At 41.3% G+C, this 13,957-nt stretch overlaps 1 protein-coding gene across 3 annotated transcripts; it reads left to right on the forward strand.

Annotated features, from left to right (window-relative positions):
* The first annotated feature begins 55 nt into the window (after nucleotides 1-55).
* On the forward strand, nucleotides 56-13,651 carry LOC110508215 (follistatin-related protein 3). Of its 3 annotated transcripts, none has more exons than XM_036969584.1 (5): nucleotides 56-977; nucleotides 7,639-7,824; nucleotides 11,395-11,610; nucleotides 11,777-12,004; nucleotides 12,151-12,428. In XM_036969584.1, the coding sequence occupies exons 2-5, from the start codon at nucleotides 7,644-7,646 to the stop codon at nucleotides 12,201-12,203; spliced, it is 678 nt and encodes a 225-aa protein (XP_036825479.1). In that variant the 5' UTR covers nucleotides 56-977; nucleotides 7,639-7,643; the 3' UTR covers nucleotides 12,204-12,428. The 3 variants fall into 3 exon arrangements, with proteins under 3 accessions (XP_036825479.1, XP_021444414.2, XP_036825421.1); XM_021588739.2 differs by lacking the exon at nucleotides 56-977 and adding an exon at nucleotides 6,452-6,863 and having other exon boundaries at nucleotides 11,777-12,047; nucleotides 12,151-13,651; XM_036969526.1 differs by lacking the exon at nucleotides 56-977 and adding an exon at nucleotides 6,460-6,863 and having other exon boundaries at nucleotides 12,151-13,651.
* The last annotated feature ends 306 nt before the right edge of the window (nucleotides 13,652-13,957 follow it).

The following is a 13,957-nucleotide window of genomic DNA, read 5'->3' on the forward strand; positions in this document are numbered from 1 at the left end:
CCAGTTCCTTATCTGGCAGGTAACAGAGGGTTCGTATCTACTGTCTGAAAGGCACTCAATGCACGTAATTGAAGTGAGGTTAATCCAGTCAATCGCGCCATAGCAATGTTTTTTTTTATGTTGGCAGGGTTTACACACACACTAGCTGAATTTGCAGAGCCAGCGGGCAAACATCAACTATTAAGCTAGCTAGTACCTATTCCATTTAAGTGGCGTCGTCAAAGATGGAATCTGCGCTATCGTCAGTTTATTCCAAGATCAGCATACAGCTGTATTGCTTCAAAGTCCTTGTGATAAGGTTAGCGATAAACTGAACTCCCAACTGAACAGAACTGCACTCTCTTCTACCATTGTCTTAAATATCTTTAATGGTCTCGATGCAAAAGCTAAAATGTCGCTATGGGACTTTGAAGCACATATGTGCCGATCTTGGAGTAAACTGACGATAGCAAAGATTATTGCAAACACCACAGAAACGGAATTGGTGCTCGCTAGCTTTGCAAATTCAGCTATTGTTGGAAGCCAGCCAATATGAAACAAACTATATTCAAATTACAAAAGGTTGCAGCATATGTTGTGTAAATGGTGAACTCATACAGCTGTCAACTCTTGTCACTGCAATCCGTTTCACATTTGCTAGCTACCTTTTAGATCGAAGCCCATATAGAATGATAGAAGATAAGATGATAGAAGCCCATATCCTAATGTAAATAACCTACACACTGTGTGTGTGTGCAGCTAGCCAGCCTGCCAGGTAGAAAAATGTCAGAAAAACTATAAAAAAATATATTTTTTTCAGTACACCAAAACGCAAAGCAAGAACCCTAGTAGCCTAAGACTAGTTGATAAAATGTTCATTAGAAAGAAGTGAAATGCTAATGGAAACGTTTCACAATGATGTCATTAGGCAGATCAGGCAACAGAGGGCACACAGACAGCAGAGCTGGGGACAGACTGGCAGAGACAGGGAGTCTCAGGTAAGTTTGTTGAGTCTTTGTTTGGCAGCATTATGAAAGGTTCTCAATTTTTTTGACTTGTAAAATAGGGACATAATTGGAAAATGCCATGGATAACCCCACTCTCAACTTTAACTGGTGACTGAACTAAGATTTGTTTAAGGCAATGGTATTGCTGTTGTGATTAATTATGTAGTTTTGGGTACCGGTAGTTAGGAGTATGGCAAACACCTTATTTATTTTCTAGGAGACAGACTGTGAGTCAGTGAGGGTGGTGAAAGGGAAAGAGCCAAGGAGAGAGAGTTCAGAGGACAGTGTCACAGCCATGGCAGGACCAGCTGTCAACCTTGTTGCCAGCAGCACCAGTATAGGGGACAGTGTCACAGCCACAGCAGGACCAGTATAGGGGACAGTGTCACAGCCACGGCAGGACCAGTATAGGGGACAGTGTCACAGCCACGGCAGGACCAGGTGTCAACCTTGTTGCCAGCTGCACCAGTATAGGGGACAGTGGCACAGCCACGGCAGGACCAGGTGTCAACCTTGTTGCCAGCAGCACCAATATAGGGGACAGTGTCACAGCCACGGCAGGACCAGGTGGCAACCTTGTTGCCAGCAGCACCAGTATAGGGAACAGTGGCACAGCCACGGCAGGACCAGGTGGCAACCTTGTTGCCAGCAGCACCAGTATAGGGGACAGTGGCACAGCCACGGCAGGACCAGGTGTCAACCTTGTTGCCAGCTGCACCAGTATAGGGGACAGTGGCACAGCTACGGCAGGACCAGGTGTGAACCTTATTGCCAGCTGCACCAGTATAGGGGACAGTGGCACAGCCACGGCAGGACCAGGTGTCAACCTTGTTGCCAGCAGCACCAATATAGGGGACAGTGGCACAGCCACGGCAGGACCAGGTGTCAACCTTGTTGCCAGCAGCACCAGTATAGGGAACAGTGGCACAGCCACGGCAGGACCAGGTGGCAACCTTGTTGCCAGCAGCACCAGTATAGGGAACAGTGGCACAGCCACGGCAGGACCAGGTGTCAACCTTGTTGCCAGCTGCACCAGTATAGGGGACAGTGGCACAGCCACGGCAGGACCAGGTGTCAACCTTGTTGCCAGCTGCACCAGAATAGGGGACAGTGGCACAGCCACGGCAGGACCAGGTGTCAACCTTGTTGCCAGCTGCACCAGTATAGGGGACAGTGGCACAGCCACGGCAGGACCAGGTGTCAACCTTGTTGCCAGCGGCACCAGTATAGGGGACAGTGGCACAGCATTGTCCAGTTACCTCAGTGATGGCACAAAACCATGTCAGCCACACCCACAATTTATAGAACCCCAAACTCTTGCCAACAGTGTTGACGTTTCAAGAGGGATGGTTTGGCGATTTCCCCTGGCTACATTATAATCCATCAATAAAAAGAGTTTTGTGTTTTCACTGTAGCCAAGGGTTTTCAAGCCAGCCATCTTTTGGCCAAAGAGCAGATGCTGCCTTCATTAGTGCAGGATTTAGGAACTGGAGAAAAGCCATTGTAAAATTCACAGCACATTAAAACTGCCAAACCCACCGCCACTGTGTAACTGTAACAGCACACCAGCTAAATCCAATCAGTGTCCAGTTATCCAGCGCGTGGGGTAAACAGCAGAAATGAAGAAAGCTACCTTGCACTGTATGAGAAAGCAACAACATTGATTGAATCCATTGAGACAAACTCAAGACGATTTGCTGGCAAAACAGTGGATCACTATAGGGCAGAATTTAAAAAAATGTTGGATGGTGTGGAGGTTCAGTTTGGCGACCGTTTTGACCAGGACAGTCTAAACATTCTGCAAAAGTTGTAAAGAGTGCTTCTCATGGGGGAGTTGGATGAGTCTCTAGATCAGTACCCTGAGCTGAACATAGATTCTCTTTCAGTGCAGTTGCCTCTCTTTCGCAACAAATACCCCTGTAGCAGCAGTTGAGAGGTCCCCAGGAGGCTTCCAGTGGAGGTGCGGGGTTGGTTGACCAAGTTGAGGTGCTGATCAGAATTTTGTCTGTAATGTACATAAAGACAGGCTGGACAGTATTGAGGGAAAATATCTGCTAGCAATTTGTTGGATCCATTGAAACCCTCAAACATATGTTCGGTTCTTTTGTTCAGTAGTGTGTATAGCAATGGTTCTCAACCTTTTTCGAGTACCGGAACCCCTGCATATTTTGAGGAAAGGCAGGCAAGGTTTTGAGTGGTCCTCTGGGACCTCCACCCCCTCTATATTATATATAAAGTTAGTGGAATCCCTGTGCTGCTGAATACGTTCATTACACTTTTTTATTTCATGGACCCCTTGCCATTACACCAGGGACCCCTAGGGGTCCACCTACCCTGTTTGAGAACCCCTGGTGTATAGTATGTTATTTGTTATTTTGTTTAGTCGTTTTTAGTACACGACAGTACACTTACTAATTGTTTATTTTATTTAAAATTGCATACTTTGTGTGACATACTTGTCCATAGCTGTTGTTTGAAGAGTTGTGACACTGACTGAACAATAACTAAGTTTTTCTGAAGGATATTTTGGTTGATTTGTTTGGGTTTTTCATTGAAGTAGTTATCTTGCTTTTAGAACTGTACTTATTCTGAGCGTTTTGTTCTTGTAAAGATGTTGTAATAGACTCAAACCAGTGTCACATATTTAATTACTATATAAATGAATCAGAAAATGTTCAATAAAAAGTTCAGTGCGGAGACCAACTTTGTGATGGTTCTCAATGGAGATTCTTTGAGATGAGATCGCACCATGTTCATTGTATTAATGAAAACTGCACCCATACAGTGTACAGTACCATTACCACCTACTGGCCTTGCTTGGTATTGCTGGTTGTAAATACAAACACTTGCATACATACTGGACTGATAAGGAACACTGCTATAACTATTATTATTAGTAGTATTATAATGATTTAAACGTTTTAACAAGTTGGGACAACCCTTCAGTTAACTACTGTACCTATCAATTATCCAGTAGTAGTAATTATGGTTCCTCAATATACATTTGACATATTATAACGTAGGCTATGTGTTACAGCACTACTTTTGGTGTCCGGGAATTGCTCTTGAGAAGATTTCATGTAATTGTCCCTCCAAAGTTGATATCAGATTTTCGCCCCTGAGCAGGCCATGAATAGCATAATCAGTGTCAGTGAGTGAGGTCAGTAAGTGCAAACCAGCGGTCTCTGTCTGTCGTGACTAGCTACAATATAGCTGAATAAACTCAATTTCACGATTTGAGCGGCGACAACAGTTAAGACTGGAGTTCCCGCGTCCCAAACAATCTAGTTTTTATCCCAAACTAGTGATTTCAGCACCCAAAGATTAGCCCGCAATTACACACGACATTGTTCTGTGTAATTGCTGGCTATTATTTGGGTGTTTAAATCAATAGTTTGGAATAAAACCTTCATCGTAGATGTGACGTCGGAGCACCAGTCCGCCCACACTAGTTGCCGCTCAACTCCATCGTAAATCGGTGAGTTTAGTCGGCTAGAGTTACAACACAAAGCATATTGAAACAGCAAGGCTAGCAAACGTTAGCTAGATAACGTTCATTGTTTTGCTATAAGGGCACACATATAAAGGAACAATAACAATTCCGAGAAGACTCATTGTAGCAGCCGACTCTTGTGCAATAAACATCTCCCCAACGAGCCTGCTTGCCAGCTAACTAACTATCTTATCTACTGTAGTTACATCCACAAACCAAGCAATGTTATAGATTTAGTATTTAGCTGTCTCTTAGTAAGCTATTAAGTTAACTAACTTAAAAAAAACAAGATTTAAAAACTGTATTTTTACAAAATGTGTAGTTTCTTGTAGAAACAGGGCGGTTTCAGTGAGTTGACCTCAATGCAAACTTCTGTCTACAGGACCATTGGGGTTAAAATTTCACTCTGTGATTAAAGTCAGTGTCTCAAAGCCACAAAAGGGTAGAACATATTTCAAACGTTGTTTATTAGGGGGAGATGGGCCCTATCATGTCACTATCACAGGTGATTATTGTTTCTGAGGCTGTGTGAACAAATTATTGGATTATGCTAATAGTTATAAAAACATATTTTATTCAGCTTTCCCTTATGTGGATGTGATGTTAACACTCACCAGTTGATGGCAGCACTGGTAAATTATATTTTTCTGGACCAAATGCATAGTCACAGCAATGATACAGTGGCACATTAAACAGAGAAAGACAGACAAATACAAACAGAATTATGATTGATAGAATATATCCTTAAACTATAGTCATATAACTTTTAGAAAACCCTAGATTCTACACATGCTTCATAGTCATGTCGTTTTACAACATTTCTTCAACTTTGAATGTCACACCAGCATTGCATTGCCATAGATACATAAATAATAGCGATAAGAAGTGGTTAGTCTGGGTTGCCAAACCGTAGCCTATTCATCTGTGTGGCCCAATGATCCAAACCATGTGAGCTGCTGCAGTGACCCAGTTCTCCAGCCCACCCACTGCACCACTCTGCAGGGTCAGCATTCCAGCTGTGCCCTGGGGATCTCTGTACAGCAACGGAAGGCAACATCATTCACCACGACTTACAGAAACAGCATATGCTACTTTCATTTTCTCCACCACCAAAGGGACTACAAGCCGGAGACAGACAGATGGGAAGATTGGCACAATTTTGGCTCCCAAGCAATATCATACGCCACAGAAGAGAGGCAGTGATAGGGGACAAGAGAAAGAAAGGGGATGGAAGATAGATCCACATGTGGATGAAATAACACTCAGGCTCTATCAGTGAAATGAGTGCCTCCTAACCATCACAATCACCTGCCATCGCTCTCACTGATGCTTTGCATCTGCTTCTGCTTCTTCTGTGTTGGTGTCCCTGCTGCTGTTGAAGACTGACTTGGGGCCACAAATGTATTTTATCACTTATTAGCTTTAATGTGTCCTCTCATAAAAATTGACATCTCTAACATGTTGGTATTTATCTAACCACATCTAACTTAGTGGTATTGAGACTGTCTATAGGCTGGATGTATCTTACTTCATATCTTAGTTGATGATATGGATTAATGATATGGATTAATTTTGCATATTGTTAATGTTCATCTACATTGCAACAATAGTGTGTATAGTTGAGGAAATTAGGCATGTCACTACAGATTTAAAACAATCTAGACCATATCAAAGCTGCAAGTCATACTGTATATCCTGTTATCAGTAAAAAAAATAATATAACAAATAAAACAGAATTGTGATATTGTTGTAATTGATTATAGCCAACATTGTCGACAGATAATTATTTCCTTGTAATACAATTGAAAGCTATATGATATGGACTGAAACGTTCTGAAGTTTTTCTACATTATTTTAAATATTTGAATGAAAAAATTATCTATTCGCATATAATACTTTAAAAATATGTAAAACCTATTCGAAATATGCTAGGCCTACTCTACGTTCACAACACCACCGTAATCAGAAGACGCATGGTCCAGTTGCGTCTGATGCACTCTGGTGAGGGGACGTCTCTTGTCTGGAAATTGAGTCAACACGTAGAGAACACTGTCCGTTCCAGCCTTGTTCCAGCATTATAACTGGCTGAGAGCATCGCCCATCCCAGCAGCATAATTCGTCTGGGCTAACTATTTATATAGAGGGGAACGACCTTCATTTACAACACATTCATTCACGTGAGAGAACTCTGCGAACTTCTCCATTGCCAAGTTAACATTATTTGAAAAGGTTTGGAAAAGAACAAACAGACATTTTGAAAGTTTTGCCCAAAGTTTTATTTTACAATTATTATAATATTTTTTTTATCACCATGGGCTTTTTGATTGCTCTTTTCGGTGTGACAGTTGCTTTGAGTCAAATGTTTGGAAGATATACTGTAAATGGTGAGTAAAGTATTATTTTATTTTATTTATCAAAAAATTACGTTTGATATGTAGACTAATTATGAAATAATTCTGGAACAATTTTTGCTTAAAGAAGTCTAGCTTTGATATCTTAATTTAAAACGCTTAAAACATTCGAAAGTACTTTGACATGATTTGTGAATAATGACCATTAAACCAAGTTAAACCATAGTTTTGCTTGCTTGATACTGAGATTTACAGAGTGCAGGTGCGCATTGTGTTACTACGGTGTAACGTGCAAACAGTTACTTACCGTAATCACTGGTTTGCATTAGTATGCAGAACTGCATGTTTATTCCAAAGTAACTTTATTCTCTCATTTAGGGACGTTGGAATACCTTATATATTACAAAGTAATATACGTGAGAGTTTATGGGTTGTGGCAGTGATGAGTCCTAAAACCTTTAAACAAAACTCCACGATTGTGCAAAAGGTCTCTATTCTCCTGTATGAATTGGTGGATTAGATGCTGCTAAAGTGTATTGCGTGTGGACAGTGAGGTCAGCCAGGTCTGGCTACGGACTGGTCTGGTCCATTCAGCCCAGTTTGATGTAAAGTAATCAGAGTCCTGGCTATTGTACAAGTGGGCCAGAGCCATAAATCTATATTATGGCTCTGAAGTGGGCTATTTGTATTTCCAGTAGGCCATTGTATACATCAAAGTATATCTACTTTAAATATGTCAATCATGTCTATAAATTATGTAGAAAAACTCCAACTAGATGCATTGTTGTGTTTGTTGTGGTGTGTTCAGCGGGGATGTGTTGGCTGCAGCAGAGCCAAGAGCAGCGCTGTGACATGGTGCTGATGCGTGGGGTCAGCAGGGAGGAATGCTGCTCCGGGGGCCGTCTGGACACGGCCTGGTCCAACACTAGTCTGCCTATCAATGAGGTCAGCCTGCTGGGCTTCCTGGGAATCGTGTCCTGCAAACCCTGCAAAGGTAACAACGCAGTAGAACTTGCAGAATTACTTGCTGTGAACCAACTAACAAAATTACACTATCATATCCCTATCATTAATAAGGGTGTTTTGCTATTTCTCAAACCATTTGACTAACAGAAGTCGATGCTGATTTCTTGACTCTTGTTATGGCAAACCACCATCGCTGGTAGTGTACTAAAGGTGCCTCAGACAAGTTAGATGGTTTTAGGTTGTCCACTTGGTCCCCTCGTAACTGGCAATGAATGAAGCAAAGACGTTAAGGGGTCACATTTTGATCATAGTTCCAAATGGCAGGTCATTTGGCTATAACTAGACCACCTGTCTTCTTCTTGGGATAACTTTGACCCATATGGAATTTCCAAGTCAAGTTAGTTTCCAGAGGTTTCTAAATTTTGTGAAATGTGGATCTCGGCCAGTCATTCCATCTAACTCTGTCCAGCTGTTTTGAGTGGCTTCCACTATTGGAAGCCTTCACCATGGGTATTCAGGTTCACTCAAGGATATATTCATTTTTTATAAACTAAGGTTGCGGTGGCACTTTAACAAGTCCTTGTGATCTCTTGCCAGGGTAGTTGATTATTTTAAACCATGTGAGGATGATTAGTCTCAGCAAGGCTGAAGCCAGCATGTACCAAATATCAATATAATCCTAGTTTCAAAATGTAGTAGCATTCCTGCTAACTACTGTATGATCGATCATTTTTTCACTTCTATGGAGCATTCTTATTTTAAGGGATATAAAGGCTATTCCAGCATGCTGTTGATTACAACAAGGTATAAACCAACTAGTTGAATTAACAAGCATAATTATATGATAGCAGCAAAAGTAAATAATTAAATGTTCTCGTCAATTATGTGCTTAATTGATAAGTGGATAACCTCAAGTGATCTAGAATGACAAAAGTAACAAGACAAGTTGTAAAAGACAAGCTATAAACGTCAATGATTTAGCTACAGTGCCTTCGGAAAGCATTCAGACCCCTAGACTTTTTCCACTTTTTGTTATGTTACAGCCGTATTCTAAAATGTACTAAATAAATAAACATCTCAGTAATCTACACACAATACCCCATAATTACAAAGCAAGAACAGGTTTGTAGAAATTTTAGCACATTTATAAAACAAAAAAAACAAAAACAGAAATACCTTATTTACATTAGTATTCAGACTCTTTGCTATGAGACACAAAATTTCACTCAAGTGCATCCTGTTTCCATTGATCATCCTTGAGATGTTTCTACAACTTGATTGGAGTCCACCTGTGGTAAATTCAATTGATTAGACATGATTTGGAAAGGCACACACCTGTCTATATAAGGTCCACAGTTTACAGTGCATGTCAGCGCAAAAACCATGAGGTCGAAGGAATTGTCCGTAGAGCTCCGAGACAGGATTGTGTCGAGGCACAGATCTGGGGAAGGGTACCAAAAAATATCTGCAGCATTTAAGGTCCCCAAGAACACAGTGGCCTCCATCATTCTTAAATGGAAGAAGTTTGGAACCACCAAGACTCTTCCTAGAGCTGGCCGACCCGGCCAAATTGAGCAATCGGGGGAGAAGGGCCTTGGTCAGGGAGGTGACTGAGAACCCAATGGTCACTCTGACAGAGCTCTAGAGTTCCTCTGTGGAGATGGGAGAACCTTCCAGAAGGACAACCATCCCTGCAGCACCACCAATCAGACATTTATGGTAGAGTGGCCAAACAGAAGCCACTCCTCAGTAAAAGGCAAAAGGCAGGAAACTTGGCACCATCCCTACGGTGAAGCATGGTGGTGGCAGCATCATGCTGTGGGGATGTATTTCAGCGGCAGAGACTGGGAGACTAGTCAGGTTTGAGGGAAAGATGAACCAGAGCAGGTTCACCTTTCAACAGGACAATGACCCTAAGCACACAGCCAAGACAACGCAGTCTCTGAATGTCCTTGAGTAACCCAGCCAGAGTCCGGACTTGAACCCAATCGAAAATCTCTGGAGAGACCTGAAAATAGCATCTACCTGACAGAGCTTGAGAAGATCTGCAGAGAAGAATGGGAGAATCATCCCAAATACAGGTGTGCCAAACTTGTAGCGTCATACTCAAGAAGACTCAATGCTGTAATCGCTGCCAAAGGTGCTTCAATAAAGTACTGAGTAAAGGGTCTGAATACTTGTGTAAATGTGATATTTCAGTTTTTTATTTTTAATAAATTAACAAAAATGTTGCTTTGTCATTATGGGGTATTGTCTGTAGATTGGTGAGGGGGGAAAAATGATTTAATCAATTTTAGAATAAGGCTGTAAAGTAAAAAAAATGTGAAAAATGTCAAGGGGTCTGAATACATTCTGAAGACACTATATGCCTATTGAGAGGTGTGTCCATCCCCCCTTGGAACTGGTCCACAAAAAGTTGCAGTGCAATCAAATAAATGGACAATAACCCTCCTTCTCCTCCTCCCTCTTCTTTTTCACTCTGCATTAATTATTTCCCAATGCTGGCTGAGACACAGGCCTGGCTGCCTCCCCTCAGAGAATAAAAAAATGAATTTCTGTTTACCACAGGAGAAATGTTTGCCACATGCCCAGACATCTGTTTTTCATAATGTGGAGCAATATCTGGATCATTAAGCAGACTGAAAGAACAAAACTACAGCATCAATGTACATGTGATACTGCGGGGAAGTGCTGGTCTATTATCATAGTACTGCCTGTCAGAGTCAGACTGGGCCCAACAGTTGATCCTCCCCATTGGGGCTACTGATTTCCAGTGCTTCAAAGCATTCCTGGGTGTTGACTAGTGCTCCATGTCTGACCTATATTTAAATCTGCATTGATTTGTGAAAACGTATATGAATTGCAACGAGCTGCCAGTTAACCGGAGCAAAACATAACAGAAAAGGGGATTTTTTGGGATTTCCCTGGGAGGAATGGGGATGAATCTGATACTCGTGTGAGAAATCCAGAGGTATCAGAGTTGGCCTCTTTGGAGATGGAGAATAGCAGGATATTAAAGCAAGCGCTCGCAGAGAAAGGCAAGTGCTGCTTTTTACAGGATCAGGTCTGAATATCACTCTATATTAGGATCAAACAGGTCCTGAGAAGCCTGTTGAAAGGTGGCGATGGTATGTCTGTGTTGTTTTAGGGTTACAGTACTGGGTGACTTCCTATTGACCAGGCTGGGCCTTGGAGAGTCAACGGTTCCTCCTGCAACATCTCTCAGCCTGTAATACCCAGTGACAGGACTTTGAACTGGTTGGTCTGCTCAAACACCCTTCCATCCATCTAAGACTTAGCCCTGCTTTCATCATTACAGGGATCCTACAGTCATGGAAACAGGCACAACCTCAGACACATTCTTACAGACTTAACATCCTTGTGTGTCATACATAAACATAAACAAATCATGCGTTTATTGTAAATGTTTTGCTGGATAAATCATGCTGCGGTTAAAGACAAAAGTTTTCAGAAATTTGTTCTGTTTTGCTGAGAATGAATCTTAAGCAGCAGTGGATATGGATCACTTAACGACAGACCATTTAAGATGAGCAAATGCTTCGACAGTAATACTGACTTTTTACTCTATGTTTTGCAGAGACCTGTGATGGTGTGAACTGCGGCCCAGGGAAGGTGTGTACGTTGAAGGCTGGACGCCCTCAGTGTGCGTGCTCTCCCGACTGCACTAACATCTCCAAAAAGCATGCTGTGTGTGGCAGCGATGGGAACTCCTATCGTGACGAGTGTGTCCTCCTGATGGCCCGCTGTAAGGGACACCCTGATCTGGAGGTCATGTACCAGGGAGAATGCAAAAGTGAGGACACGCCTGTACTTCAAGAGTTATCTTGCATGTCAGCAGTTTGGTTATTTCAAATACTAATTGTGCTACTGCAGCAATATTACACACATTCTTGGATTCAACTCAGTATTCCTTTTAGCGATACTATATTCCTAATGCTCTATGTTCATGTTCTGTCCAGAGTCTTGCTCCAATGTGGTGTGCCCAGGTACCCACACCTGTGTGACAGATCAGACTAACAGTGCCCACTGTGTCATGTGCCGCACAACCCCCTGCCCAATACCGCTGAAGTCCGAGATGCCTATCTGTGGCAACGACAACATCACCTACCCCAGCGCCTGCCACCTCCGTAGAGCCACCTGCTTCCTGGGGCGCTCCATAGGAGTGCGTCACTATGGCAACTGCACTAGTAAATCCCCTTCACCGTTCCTGATCTGTAACACATAGCCTAAGTATAATCAATAAATTAATAAACAACCTAAATTGAATGGATTTTCTAACTTTAGATATTTTGGCATGTGTTGGATGTGTTTTGTCTTGTGTCCTCTCTCTCAGGTGTTCCAAGAAACACTCTGGCTTTGGAGGGCAGTGAGGAGAATTCACTCTAACGGGACAGTTCTTGTGTGGTCCAACTGGTACTTCAGTCCACCTGGCACTAGACTTAGCTTAGTCCACCCGGTACGAAGATTTCCAAGAGATCACCTTCGATACGTGAACCAACATTGTCCCGATGTTCACTCACCAAGTTCTGATTTATGTTGACTACTTTTTTTACAATCACTTATCCCCTCCATCCCTACCCCCTGTACATAGAACAATGATACATTTGATGTGGGGGAACCCGTTGGAAGTAGCAGTTTGTTCTTCCAAAAGGAAACCAATACTGTATTTGTTGATGCATGCAATGTATGTTAAATAGGAGGATGTGCTCATGAAACTGTGGAGAAATATGTAGGGGGCTTTAAGTATTGGAAAATATGTGTATATTGTAAGTAAATACTGCTACTATTTATTGAAGAAGGTATCAAATCTGTTCTATTTATGTTTTGACCCTGTATACAAATCCATATATCAATAGGTCAGCCCTATTTATTGTATTTTGTTTTAAGGTACATGTATTTTGTTTTAAGGTACATGTATTTGAATGGCCACTGGCATTCTTTTATTTTGGCAAGTTATTTTTATTTTTGTGTATTTTTCATATCCCTAAATAAAGTGCTTTGTCCCCTTAAAAGCAGCATGAAAAAAAACTCAATTTGTTTGGATACTGGATACCACATTTAGAGGATAACAATATATTTTGTGTCAATTCACTCTAAGAAAAACAGGGTAACTGCTGTCTGTATTTCAGTGTTTGTTTGGAGGTGATGAGAGACTTAGCCAAAACAAAAGTGAACAGTATGTCTCCTCTAACTCTGCTTGCACAGAGTATGAAACTGTTTATGCTGGAGCCCAATAAAATGTATAAGCCTCCCACTGATCACTCAAATGAACAGTTTAGTTCAGTGTGCAGCAATTTTATTAGACTGTTGATTCAACCCCAAGCCTTTACAATACCTCCTCTGTTGAAGTCTTGGCTTTGTTTATTTTGTATGTTTGTGGGTAATATGAGACCAATATAATGCCATTCAGGTTGTTGAATACACTGTAATATAGTGTAACTGCAAAATCTGACAAATGTTGTTAGCCTTATCAAATTGAAAACATGATAATGCCAAATTACATTAATTTACTCAAAGTTAACTCACAGCCGAATGTATCTGTTCAACGTTTAAGTACTAGTGGCTATTTGAACCAAATGGGCAGATAGCTATTTGCAAATAGCTATTGGCTATTGTGATATGAATGAATAGTGCTGCCCACCATTTATTCTAGATGATATAATAGATTTTTAATTAAAACAAATACTTTTTTTGAACAATTTACACTAGTTTCTTGTAAATATAACTCAATTTCATGTACCTGTGTTCCTACTGTGAAATTTGAATGACAAATGTATCTACTTATTTTTGTATTTTTGTACTGCCATTTTATCTCAACATAAACTATAGTATTTGTCATGATGCCTCTTTCATTTCTGGTGCAACTTCGACAGTCATTAAATTCATGTTATACGAGTCAGAATAATCTCTCTAGTCTAGTGCATAATTCCAGATAGGCTTTGTCCTACCCTCTGTTATTAATTCTCTATCATACAAAATATCACTTACAGTACAAACATACTGTATGCACACTAATTGCCATTCTAGATTCTAGACTTTTGTCAGTCTAAAAATACACACAATAGTAAAGGCATTTATCAATGGAGTCCTTTCAAGCCTCGTGGGGCGGTTGTGACAAGCTTATATGCACATTGTCTATC

This window comes from Oncorhynchus mykiss, chromosome 1 (assembly GCF_013265735.2).
Source record: "Oncorhynchus mykiss isolate Arlee chromosome 1, USDA_OmykA_1.1, whole genome shotgun sequence".
NCBI lineage: Eukaryota > Metazoa > Chordata > Actinopteri > Salmoniformes > Salmonidae > Oncorhynchus > Oncorhynchus mykiss.

Coding starts and splice junctions, on each gene's coding strand:
- LOC110508215 (XM_036969526.1), top strand. CDS start 6,791: ATGGGCTTTTTGATTGCTCTTTTCGGTGTGACAGTTGCTTTGAGTCAA. Junction 11,611..11,776: donor GTACCAGGGAGAATGCAAAA/GTGAGGACACGC, acceptor TGTTCTGTCCAG/AGTCTTGCTCCAATGTGGTG. Junction 12,005..12,150: donor TCACTATGGCAACTGCACTA/GTAAATCCCCTT, acceptor CCTCTCTCTCAG/GTGTTCCAAGAAACACTCTG.